At 45.7% G+C, this 13,294-nt stretch overlaps 1 protein-coding gene across 1 annotated transcript; it reads left to right on the top strand.

Moving 5' to 3' along the window:
* Nucleotides 1-4,828: 4,828 nt before the first annotated feature.
* Nucleotides 4,829-5,254, top strand: LOC144129628 (uncharacterized). The gene has a single exon (XM_077663747.1). It carries the CDS (start codon nucleotides 4,829-4,831, stop codon nucleotides 5,252-5,254), a length of 426 nt encoding a protein of 141 aa, XP_077519873.1.
* The last annotated feature ends 8,040 nt before the right edge of the window (nucleotides 5,255-13,294 follow it).

Genomic DNA, 13,294 nt, shown 5'->3' with positions numbered 1-13,294 from the left:
AGCGCTGTTTTTATCCACAGGATCACGCACCAGCCAGGCCGACGTCTCCCATTGTTAAACTGGTCGATTTGGTGAAAATTTTTTATTTCAGGAAATATTTTCTTTCTTAGCCCTGGGGTGTTTTGTTTCGTCACGAAAAATTATAGCTTAATATTCAGTAGAAATTTATAAAGTACGCTTTCGAAATGCGTGGTCGTCGAAAATTGTGAGGTAATTTCTTTGACGCTTTCCTTGAGTTCGGGGCCGCATTTCTTTGACCAAAGCGCAAGCGAAGAGGCCAAAAACGAGGAAGTAAACGTTAAGGTTCGTTTCCTGGCCTTTCACATTTTCTGCGATTGGCATCACTCACACCTTCGTAATTTCGTAACGCATGAAAATAGAATGATTCTATTTGTCGCAAACGAATCCTGAGACGTTGAGGAGTGTAATTTATCTCTCGATTTTTTTTCCTACACGTGCAGTATTATGTTCGTTATTTTGTAAGAAACGTTTTCACGTAACTATGCATGCATAAGTACATGACCATCTAAAAAAAGAATTAATAGCGTCATATGCAGAACAGGGCTTTGTGAACATGCTGGCATAAAAAATTTGCGCACTTTCTACTCAATTATTTAAGACTTGAGGTGATTGGACGACGGTGTTAATTATAATTACCCAAGAACTGCACCAGGTATAGCTAAAATAAAAGGCATTACAGAAACTAGGGTAGCAATTTCATATTTGCACCAAATTTAGTTTCATATCGCGTGCATAAATAACGAAAACACTTTTCATTGCCGCGCCCCCTCTCAATCTCGACACGCCTGCGGCTGCTTCTTTCCAAACAACCTTCGCGGTCATGGACTGCATCATGAAACATGACGCATGCATTATGCAATGAAAAAGCATGTGGCTTTTAGCACAGTTAAGGTACGCTATTCTAAGCACGCCAATGTGACCGCGCATGAACTTACCAGACTTCTTTCTACTCGAATGAAATTATTACGTTGTCATATTAAGAAACACATTCAAGTAAATATCAAGTGCCATAAAACGTGCCATTAAAACATGCTGTGGTATTAACAAACGAACGCGTTCCTTGGGGGCGAGTGAACCTGCCGGCGGGGGCCCCGTGCACACCGGCTCAAGGTCATAAATACGTGCGCAGCTACATACGTGCTTTTTTATGCGAAGCATACTAGCCGCACAACCGAGCTGTTCCTTGCTGCGCCACGCGCGGCCGCGTAGCTACCACTTGACCTACATCGGCGCACCACGTGATATGACGTCACAACAGCTGTGAAAGCTGGGGCTCAACTCGTGCGCTCGCTTGCGGACGCGCAGCCTCCGCCGGCGGCCTAACTCCTGCTCCTACCGCTAGGAGATACTGACGTCACGCAATTGTATAAAAGGCGACGCACTCGTTGAGTCAGTTGAGCAGCGAGACGTCGGCCAGGGAGAAGGCGGCTTGCCAGACCGCAAAGCGCAAGTTACAATGAGCCACGGAAACGGGAGAAGAACGAGAAGTACGGCTTGCCAAGCGACGTATGCTTCGCATCCTAGGCTTAACCATAAGCTAAGCCAGGCCATTTTTTTCCTTGCGCAGTTATAAGCGTACTATGCTGATGTTCAGGTGAATGAACGCAGTAAATTGCATGCTATTAAGTACATTGCGTGGCAGTGCCGATCGACTCCCAGACTTCGCGCTTTAGTACCGCAGCCCATTCCCCGTTAGCCAGGTTACTAATGCGGTATTTATCGCGAGAAACCTATCAGGGCTAATTTAAATTTCCTTTTATGCTACTACGTGGATCGAACAGTGACGCAGCTGATCAATACATGCTGCTTCTGCAGTGCGCAGGCATGATATGTAGCCGCCGGTAGCTGCAGCAGCTGCGGTAGGCACCGGCTGGCGGTAGCTGTTTTGCCTACCATGCGAAAGTCGCTGCTGACATCAGCGCCACCCCAGCTTCGTGACGTCGCGGGGTGAAGGAGGTTATAGGACCTCCTGCATGTTTGTAAACAAACGAGGTGGCGCTGCAGTCGCTAGCGAGCTCGTGGTAGGCAAAAGGTCGGGGAGTGGCGTCGCGGATAGGTGTTCTGCGCGGGTTTTCAAGGCTTGTAGGCGCGTTTCCAGTTTCTGCGAATCACAGCAATGGTCGATGCTTCCAACTTAGTAATTTGTCGAAGTACACGAGCTCGCGTTGTCCACGTGCGGCCTATAAAGAGAAATAGTTTGCCACTGTGTATTGTATATAAGGTTAGTAGTAAACATGTAGAAAGCGTTCCTGCCGTTTATTTACGCGCTAGGCATTGAATAAAACAAGTTTTGACACTCTGCACTAGCCGGAATGATTTTAATTCGGGACAGTAGTGAAGGGAAGTGCTGGCGTTGTTTCGCCGGAGCAGACATGCGCTCATCGTCTGCTGACATACGTACGTGTCGCGCTGCGCGAAAAGTGGGGACAGAGTCGTGTCCCCGATCTCCTGTCTCGCTTAGCGCTGTTTTTAGCCGCATGACCACGCACCAGCCAGGCCGACTTGTCCTCTTGTTAAGCTGGTCGATTTGGTGAAAATTCTTGATTTCTAGAATTATTTCCTTTCCTAGCCCTGAAGTCTAGTTTCGTGACGAAAAATTATAGCAAAATATTGAGTACAAATTTATAAATTGCGCTTTTTAGAAGTGTGGTCGTCAAAAATTGTGACGTAATTTCTTTGATTTCAGTGCCGCATTTCTTTGACCAAAGCGAAAGCGAAGATGCCATAAACGAGGGAATAAACTTTGAGGTTCGTTTTCTGACCTCTCATTTTCTGCGACTGGATCACTCACCTTCGTAATTCGCATGAAAGTCAAATGATTCCATTTGTCGCAAACTATTCCTGAGACGTTGAGGAGCGTAATAAATCTCTCGATTTTTTCCCTACACGTGCAGTATTGTGTTAGTTATTTTTTGTAGGAAACGTTTTCATGTAATTATCCATGCATAAGTACTGATCATATAGAAAAACAACTAATCGCGTCATTATACAGAACAGGGCTTTATGCACATGCTGGCATAAAAAAAAACTGCGCACTATCTACTCAATTATTTGAGACCTAGCTTGGGGGGACTTGACGACGGTGTTAATTATAATTACCCAGAACTGCGCCAGATATAGCTATAAATAAAAGGAATGACTGAAACTAGCGTAGGAATTTCATATTTGCACCAAGTTCAGTTACATATCGCATGCATGAATAACGAAAACACTTTTCCTGCCGCGTCCCCTCTCAATCTCGCCACGTGTCTGTTAGTAGCACGCCTGCGGCTGCTTCTTTCCAAACAAGCTTCGCGACCATGTATTACCTCATGAAACATGACACATGCATGATGCAATGATAAAGCATATGGCGTTTAGCACACTTAAGGTACGCTATTCTAAGCACACCAACGCGACCGCGCAAGATTGACACAACTTACCAGACTTCTTTCTACTCGAATGAAATAATTACGTCGTCATATCAAGAAACAGTTTCAAGTAACTATTAAATGTCACAAAACGCGCCATTTAAACATGGTGTGCTATTAACAAAAAAAAAACGCATTCCTTGGGGGCGAGTGAACCTGTCGGCGCCCCGTACACTCCGGCTCAAGGTGATAAGTACGTGTGCAGCAACATATGTCTTTTTTTTTTCCTTGAGCAATTATCAGCCTACTATCCTGAAGTTCAGGTGAATAAACGCAGTAACTTGCATGCATTAAGTGCATTGAGTGGCAGTGCCTATCGACTCCCAGACTTCGCGCTTTACTACCGTGGCCCAATGCCTGTTAGCCAGTTTCCGAATGCGGCATTTATGCGCGAGAAACCTATCGAGGCTAATTTAATATTTTTTATGCTACTACGCGGATCCAGCAGTGACGCAGCTGGTCAATATATGCTGCTTGTGCAGTGCACAGGCTTGAAGCAGCCGCCGGTAACTGCGGCAGCTGCGGTAGGCACGGGCAAGCGGAACCTGTTTTGCCTGCCATGCGAAAGTCGCTGCTAACATCAGCGCCACCGCATTTTCGTGACGTCGCGGGGTGAAGGAGGTCCATACCCTCGGAGCAAGCGCCTTTGTGTGACGGGAGCGCCGCCACTCGGCCCCGCAGCCGCTCCACAGCCCTTCACGGTGGGCTCCAAAATTGTGACAAAGGCTGTACATACTTCTTTCCAGAGAGGGGAAATTTTAACTGTCGCAAAGGTGATGGCGTACTTCGAAAACGACGACGCGGTACCGACCGTTATCACAGCGACAACGCAGAGGATGCTGAGGAAACTTTGCCTCTAGCAGAAGAAGCGCTATTGGAATGCAATCCTAACGAAAGCGACGCACGTTGTGTAGTGTCGCTGCCGGTACCTGCGCCAGATAGCGGACCTGCGACGGCAGTGTAGTTTTTTTTTTCACAGTCGAAACGTATGTTACCGCACGTCGCATCCTAAGTCGAGTGTAGACTGACTGCACCATCCAATCTGCGCACGAAGCACGTCGATCCGGTTTGTCGGCTGGTCTACTAAACCACAGTGGCAAAGATGGCAGGCTTATTGGGACGCACTGCGGCAGTGAACGAGGTTTTGTCCAAGACGCAGCGGAAGTTTTCCGAGCTGAGAAAATATCGGGCGACTACCACGAGGAAATGAACGGAGAACACCACGAAAAGTTATTCTCTGAGATAATTCTATCCCTACTGTATACCGCCCGGCAGCGTTATAGTGATGGACAACGCGCCATATCCCTCTGTGAAGCAGGATAAAGTGCCGCGGATGAGTAGCCTCAAAAAGGACAAAGCCTTGGCTGTCGAGAAAAGGTGTCTCGTGGAGCAGCGACATGGTGAAGGCCGAGCTCATGAAGCTTGCTAACAACGTGAACGCAGGTGGGGACCGATACCGTGTGGACTGCATCGCTGAAGCTGCTGGCGATCTCATTGTGCGCCTGCAACCCTACCAATGCCAACTGCACCCGACAGGGCTTGTTTGGAACGACTTCAAGGGTTTCGCGGGCAGTCAAAACAAGACGTTTAAGCTCCAAGACGTGGAGCCTCTGGTTCGACAAGACATCATGCAGGTGACTGCTAAGAAATGTAAGAATTATGTGCAGCATGTGATCAGTGAGGAAGAAGTGACGAAACTGGACCACATCATCGACGATGTTGAAGAAGGACCGGTTATCGTTGTCAACCTGGAGGACGACACAACCAGCAGTGCTCAATGCAGTTGTGATGAGGATAAGAGCCTCTTTAAGGTGCTAACGTGATTCCTTAAATGTGCGCGCACAAGGACCATTTAGTTGTCGCAATGAGAGTAATGAAAATGAGAACGACATCGTCTCCGATGAGATACGGCAGATGCCGTAGTGGAGGGCTCCGGATTAATTTTGTCAGCTTGTGCGCTGACTGGCGCACAGCACATGGGCTAGTATTGCATTTCGCCGCCATCGACATACGGCTGTCCCGGACTGCATTCTCCCGAGCTTAGTAGTGCAATAAGCAAATCAATTTATAAGCACATGACAGGAACATTGAAAATAACTCAGACATGGCAACAGAGGAACTGATAGAAACAGGTGGTGACAAATAAAGCGGGGGCAGTCCCTTTCGAGCGGCCATCCGCTATGCAAAGAAAAACAAACCAAAGTAAGAATAAAAAGTTATCAATCACCACCTAATACAAGCAGAAAGAAACTAACTGCTATAGTCTGATACAACCCAAGAATACAGCCGCTTTTCGCTGTAAAAAGATCCCTTTGAAGACAGTAACGTCGGACAATTCTCACGACCCTGCTAGTGTGACAAAGCAGAGTTTGGTAGATGAAAGGGGATAATCTCTTCCCTATATGGTTGGGGATAGAATCGATTGTGGCGCCGCTCCCTGCATTGCTGCGCTAGCATGGCCGTGGGAACCAGCCAAAGCCATTGGCTGGAAGGCCTTCGTTCGATGGAGAAAAGCCGCTTCGTTCTAAAAGCCATTGCGTCCTTGAGTTGTATCCGATCATAGTACGCTTTCTTTCACATCGGTGGAGCCACCTGTCAGTCACTGCCGAGACATGCCGTCATGTAGTAAGCGCCATCCTGATTGAACGACAGAGCTCCTTTCTGTAGTGCTGCAAACATCTTTGGAGACGGAGTGTAGAAGGCACTATATTTTCGCGCCCCGCGGCGATGCCGCCGCGGACACGGACACTACCATTTATCCCCTCTCCACAGCTCGGAAGAAGTAGAGTTTCTCCCGAGGCTCACTCTCCTTTTTTAGGGAGCCGTGTAAACGCTGGAGACCGCTGCCGTCATTATATTGCATGCGCACCGTGTGTCAATTTATACCGCGAGCCGTGAGCGAAGAGCCAAGCGATATAAGCGGAGCATTCCTTCCCCAACTTTTTTCCTGTGCGTCCTGCCATTTTGTGCATTTTCTCCCGCGTACGCAAGCTGAAGGTTGCTTCGCTACGGCGGTTGTTTGTTGCTGAATGTATTGCTCGGGAGCAATAAATGCTGTTCCGAGAACAATACTCCCGTTTGTCCCCTCTGGCCCGAGGCTGCCGTGGTAGGGAAAAAGGAGTAAAAAGAACAAGTAATGAAAAACAATGCAAACCATACACCGCAAGCAGTTCTTCACCGCCGTTATTAGCAGTTATCCAACCTAAGCAGTTATTCACCGCCGAAATCAACTCTGAACTAATCCCCAGCCACCAGACATACTCGCGAGCTCGAGCGCGACATCTTAAGATCTCTTGATGGCCTCCATGCAACGCTGCCAGGACCTCTGCTCTCATCCCGTGAGGAATGACTAGGCGGTGATCATACATAAGCACTCCGTCACAATCTACAAGGTGTGCTCGGTACGAGCGAGAAAGCCTCAACCAACTGTTGACATTTGCGAAACGCGGCCAACCACTCCGGCAGTAGAACAATAGCTGTTGGCATGTAGCATCGCCTTGTTGCGCCAGCTGCATTTTATTTAAATGGGCTGATGACGTAACCTCGCTGACAGCCTTAAACAAAACTTGAAACCTAATCAGGCGGCAACTGGGCCCACACCGGACTGACTTGTTTACAAGGTGCTCGAGAAAGGGCATCAGCACCGACAATCTGTTTTCCAGGGACAGACGATGGTGCAGGAAAACCTCCCAAGCCTCATACGAAACCTTTGTATTCTCGGCGCTAACACATCAATTGGCGATTTTCCTACAAGAGTAACGAGATGCCGGTGATCAGTTTCAAACTGGAAGTCAAGCCGTCTTAAGTAACATTCCAGGCGTCCTGCCTCTCAGGTGAGAGCCAGCGGTTCTTTTCCAATTTGCGCGCACCTCTGCTCAGTTGGCGTCAAGGCACGGGAGATAACTGATGCGAACGGTGGCAAATGGACATGAACACAGAGAAGACCGTTTGTATGCATATGACGCGTAAAAAACAACCCTTTGTATTTTCTTATAAAATTCATGATGTCATTCTAAAAGATGTCGCTGAGTTCAGGTACTTGGGCTTGTGTCTCGGATATGATCTAAATTGGTCATCACATGTAGATCAAGTTTGTGATAAGGCGATCAGAAAGCTTTGGACGCTACGGAAGAAGCTAACTGATGCCACGCCAGATGTCAAGTTGTTAGCATATAAAATGACAGTACTGCCACTACTTACCTATGCAAGCCCCATTTGGGAGCCATACACTGAGCAGAATATTTTGAAATGTGAACGTGTGCAGAACAAGGCTCTTAGGTTCATTTATAATGCTTATTCTAGAATGCAGTCAGTTTCAGAACTAAGAATAAAGGCTGGATTAACCCCTGTTAAGAAGAGTGTTGTGTTATGTTGGGTTTTATGGCACATAGGCAGCTAAGGCCATCATGCGCCAAGCACAAGTTATAGAATTGTTTTTCTACAGAATGTTTTGGAGTATAAAAAAGAGGCGATGGTGCAGATGACTTAAAAAGATTGTACTGCCTAGTAATAAAAGAGAAGAAATTTGGAAATGGCTAATGGTAAAAGCCTTAAAGATGGTCAGGCAGCCTAAGCGACTTTCCTTGGCTAGCAAGGATTCTGAGGCTCCCAAGCAATCAAATAAACAGCCTCAGCCTACTTCTCAAGAATGAGAAAGTGGCTGAGGTGTATCATGTATAAAGGCGATCCAGTGGTTAAAAAAAATTACAACTTTTCAAGTACGCCTGCTGCTTTTAAAAAGCTAAAAATGGAAGGTATGTTAACAATGGCATTATCAGCTAAAAGCAATGTAGGGTGGAAAGGAATGCATTCATGATAAAATTGAGTGAAGTACTTTTTTCTTAGTTTTTCTAGTTTTATACATGAGAATAAAATGTGGTTAATTGTAAGTTCATCTCCGCATTCTTCGCAAACAGGTTTATCTTGTTTTGTTAGCAGGAAGTTGTGCGTAAGGTGCGTGTGGCCTATTCTGAGGCGGCATAAAATCACTTCTTTAAAACGTTCTTGGTGCACACATGACTTAAATTCACCTAAAATCGGCTTTATTAAGTGTAATTTATTATTCAATTCGCTGTTCCAAGCCGATTGCCATTTTTTTCTTAACTTCCTTTGTACTAATTTCATGCAGTCATTCAAGGGTATATTTACTTTTTCTATTTCCTTGCCACGAGCTTGAGCAGCACAGAAATCTGCTCGCTCATTGCCTTTTATGCCGACATGACTCGGGACCCAGCAGAGTTTAATGTTTTGTCTTCTAGCTGTGGCTGTTACTATGTTGTGTATAATGTCACCAAGTATAGGAGTGATTGCGTTTCTTGAGTGGAGGGCTATAAGTATACTTAAAGAGTGTGTAAATAATAGCGTTTTCGAGGTTCTCGCTGAGTATTTTTTCTACGGTCACATATACTGCGTAACATTCTGCAGTGAAGATGGATGCGCACTGTGGAAGTCGTATTGTTGTCTCCGAATTCCCTCGCACCACTGCACTTCCTACATAAGTATCCGTTTTCGAACCGTCAGTATAAAAGGCTGTGAAACCATTGTATTTTTCCTCAAGTGCCAGAAATTCTTGTACTATTTGGAGTTGTGGAGTTTGCTTTTTGCGGAACTGTGTGAGAGTGAAATCGCACAATGTAGGAAAATCATACCATGGAGGCAGTGGACCTCGTCTTTGCGCAATGCTGGGTAATGTGTTCAGTATGCCGAGATTCTGGCAGATCTCTTCAAAGCGCAAGAGCAGTGGCCTGGTGGTTTGCGGTTTGTTGTTAAAGATTGTTCTGGATGGACACTTTGTATCTATTTCATAACAGATGTGTTTTGGAAGGGAACGGATTTTTAGGACGTATGAGCATATAAGCATGCTTCTTCTATCTATAAGTGATGGTTCGTTTGTTTCGACATAAAGACTGTTTATGGGCGACGTCCTGTAAGCGCCAGTGGAAAGACGCAACCCCAAATTATGCACTGGATCTAGTCGTTTCAAGTAGGATGGCCTTGCAGAACCATACACCAGGCAGCCATAGTCTAAGCAGGACCGTACCACAGAGCGATAGATGTGTAGAAGGCTTGCCCTGTCAGAACCCCAGTGTTTGTGTGAAAGCACTATGAGTATATTCAGCGATCGAGAAGCTTTCTTTTTCAAGGAATTTATGTGAGGTAGAAAAGTTAGTTTTCGGTCAAATGTGATGCCTAAGAATTTGTGTTCAGTTTTTAAAGGTAACTGGCTTTCGTTTAGGTATAATGTGGGGTCTGTCTGTAGACCCCGTTTCAGTGAAAAAAGTAAGGCCACTGTTTTCTGTGGAGAGAACTGGAAATCATTCCTGTCTGCCCATGTTGCCAGTTTATTTATTGTTAGCTGTATTTGTCTTTCGCAAGTGGATATGTTTGAGGATGCACATGCTATCTGAAGATCGTCAACATAAACAGAATACATAATGGACCTTGGGATTATTTTCCTAATAGAATTCATTTTTACGACAAAGAGAGTTGTACTTAAAATACAGCCTTGGGGTACCCCATTTTCCTGAATAAAATTTTTTGAAAAGGTCGAGCCTAGGCGCACATGGAATGAGCGATTGGATAAAAAGTCTTTTATGCAATTTAACATCCCGCCGCGGACGCCAAGCTCGGCAAGGTCTTGCAGAATCCCAAACCTCCAGGTTGTGTCGTATGCCTTATCTAAGTCAAAAAAGACTGCAAGACATTGTTGTCTGTGTATAAACGAATCTCTGACAGTATTTTCAAGGCGGACTAGGTGATCTGTGGTGCAGCATCCTTTTTTAAAACCACATTGATGGCTGTCGAAAAGTTCACGGGATTGAAGGACAAAAGTTAATCTTATGTTTAGGACACTTTCAAAGGACTTGGCGAGGCAACTGGTAAGGGCTATGGGTCTATAACTGTTCGGAGCGGTTGGTGGCTTCCCGGGTTTAAGAAACGGCACAATAATAGCTTCCTTCCAAGCTTTGGGTATTTTTCCTGATACCCAAACTTTGTTAAAAAACTTTAGAAGTGCCTCTACGGCAGGTTCAGAAAGATGGGCTAGCATTTGGTAATGTATTTGGTCTGGGCCGGGGGCGGTATGTTTACCGGCAGAAAGTACTGTTTGGATTTCTTGTATTGTAATTAAACTGTTGTACGGTTCGTTTGTACCGCAGTCTGTCGGCAGTCTTTGTTTCTCTGCTGTCTTTTTGCATTTTAAAAATGAATCGCTGTAGTGGGATGAGCTGGAGACTTCGGAAAAATATTCGCCTAAAATATCTGCCTGTTGTTCTAGACTAGTCTGCACACCGGGAGCGGTAAGAAGGGGGGACTGTGAACGGAGAGTAGTTGCCTTTTAGCTTTCTGACCTTCTCCCACATTTGTTTTGATGTGGTTGAGTTGTTTATCGACGACACGTAATTTTTCCAAGAAGATTTTTCTGCACTACGACGGATATAACGAGCTTTTGCTCTCGCCTTTTTAAATTTTATAAAATTCTCCTGTGTGGGGTATCTGCGAAAAAAGCCCCAGGCTTTGGTTTGTTTCTTTTTTGCTTCTTTACATTCTTTTGTGTATCAGTATTTGTGATTTTGTTTTACTATTCCAGAGGATTGAGGAATAGCTTGGCGTGCAGCGGCAATAATACAGTTTGTGAGACATTCGTTTAGTTCGTCTACACTCACGTCGTCAGAAACTATTCTATCTAGGCTGGCTTTTTCACGGAACAGTGCACAGTCGGCTAAGTGCAGTTTCCATCGTTGTGGTTTTGTTGGGATTACTTCGGGTGAATGTGCTAAGCTAATTAGTATGGGTAGATGATCACTTCCATATGGGTTATCTAAGACATCCCAATTAAAATCTGTAAAAATCGAGGACGAACTAAAAGACAAATCTATGCAACTGAATTTTCCTGAGCTAGGGGAACAATAGGTTTGTTTGCCAGTGTTCAGGAGGCAAAGGTTATTGGAGAGTATAAAATCCTCGATCAGTTGGCCTCTAATGTCGGTTTTGTTACTGCCCCAAAAACTGGAGTGGGCGTTAAAATCTCCGACCATCAAAAACGGTTCTGGTAGTTGCACTAAAAGGTCTTGTAAGTCTTTGAGTGTTATTTTAAGATGTGGATCAATATAAACGCAGCACACTGTGAGTGTTTTAAATGTGTGCAGGATGGCCGCCACAGCTTCTAATTTGGTTTTAAGCTTGTGTTCTCGGGCCGCGATTCCACTGTTAACAATGATGGCTACGCCACCCGAAAGCCGGCTCACCTGCTCTCGGTCACGGCGGAAGACCTTATAGTGTTTTAGAATGTTTTCGTGTTTAAAGCCTAAATTTGTCTCCTGTAAACACAAGGCGACAGGCGAGTATGTGGCTAATATGTCTTTTATGTCGCTTAGGTTATGTAAGAGTCCCCTACAGTTCCAGTGTATAAAAGCCATCTTGTATTATGTGGGTACTGAAAGCAACTAGGTTGGGTTTTCAGGCGCCCTTATTCGGGGCTTTTCTTTTTTTTTCGGTCTATGGAGCCCCGCCGCCCTTTCGACGTCGACGCCTTAGGACTACTTTGACTTGTGTCCATCGTGTCCATCGCATCCTCCGACACGCTGGACGAACGTGCAAGCCGCACGTTTGTTTTCATGTTGGGCCTCTCCGTGTGGGGAGGGACCTTGGGGCCCGCGGACCTGGAGGTCCGCGCGTCCTGTTTTGTGGGTGGTGGCGCAGCGCTAGCTGCTGCCACCTTGGGCACGGGTGGCCCCACTACAGGCTCACTGCGTGTGGCCTGAGTGGGAGCCAAAAGCGCCTGTTGTGCTGTGCCCCTTTGCACCACATCGGAGAAAGTAGGTTTGTGTATTGAAGCTACCCTGTTTCGCGCTTCTTTAAATGTTATGTTTTCTTTGGCTTTGATTGTGACAATCTCCTTTTCTTATTTCCAAACTGGACATGCGCGTGAGTATGCAGGATGGCTGCCCTCACAATTTACACATAGGTGTGGTTCAACTGCACAGTTTTCGGAATCATGTTCATGGGAAGAGCATTTAGCACATGTGAGTTGGCCCCGGCAACTCTGAGAGCTGTGGCCGTAACGTTGGCATTTGAAGCAGCGTCGTGGGTTTGGTATGTACTGTCTTAGTTGGAGCTTTATGTAGCCTATTTCTACGGAGTCGGGGAGGATACTAGATGCAAATGTCAGGACAATGTGCTTTGTGGGGATTTCTTTATTATCTCGTCTCATTTTTATCCTGTACACGTTGGTCACGTTTTGCTCCTTCAAACCTTCCAGAAGTTCTTCATCAGTTACATATTTGAGGTCATCATCTGAGATAACTCCCCTAACAGTATTCAAAGATCGGTGTGTGCTGATTGTGACCGGTATATCTCCGAATGACTTCACTTCTGACAATTTCTCTTGTTGGTGGTTGTATAAAACTTCTAAAAGAAGGTCTCCGTTTGCTAGTTTTTTGATCTTGTACCCTTCTCCTATGGCACTTGTTAAAGTCCTGGTAACAATGAATGGTGACACTTGTCTAGCAGTTTGTTCCTCGTGTTCGCTGTGAACAACGTGGAATCGAGGGAAGCTTGTAGCGTTTTTTTTTTTGAAGAATTTATCTGTCTCGGTGCGCCCTCTTTTTCGAGGGAGATCGGGTTGAAAAAAATGAGAAGCCATGGAATGTGTTCTTTGTTCGGCAATGGTGGCAGCCACCCACCATGGAGCCCTACATGGGGACGGGACACGTGCCTTTAAAAAGCCCTGTCTGCGCCAGCTGTACACCATCACTATAACCAAATATGGCGTAACAAAGGTTTGTCAGCCACACAAAGTTAACCCTCGCCGCCAGGAAAAAGGAAAAAACCAAGAAGTGAGTGGGAGACAGGAGAGTTGTGAG

Source organism: Amblyomma americanum, chromosome 4 (genome assembly GCF_052857255.1).
Source record: "Amblyomma americanum isolate KBUSLIRL-KWMA chromosome 4, ASM5285725v1, whole genome shotgun sequence".
Lineage (NCBI taxonomy): Eukaryota > Metazoa > Arthropoda > Arachnida > Ixodida > Ixodidae > Amblyomma > Amblyomma americanum.
This window is presented reverse-complemented; position numbering and strand designations above follow the sequence as displayed.

What these genes read in the sequence shown, in the direction of transcription:
- LOC144129628 (XM_077663747.1), top strand. Translation starts at nt 4,829, where the DNA reads ATGGTGAAGGCCGAGCTCATGAAGCTTGCTAACAACGTGAACGCAGGT.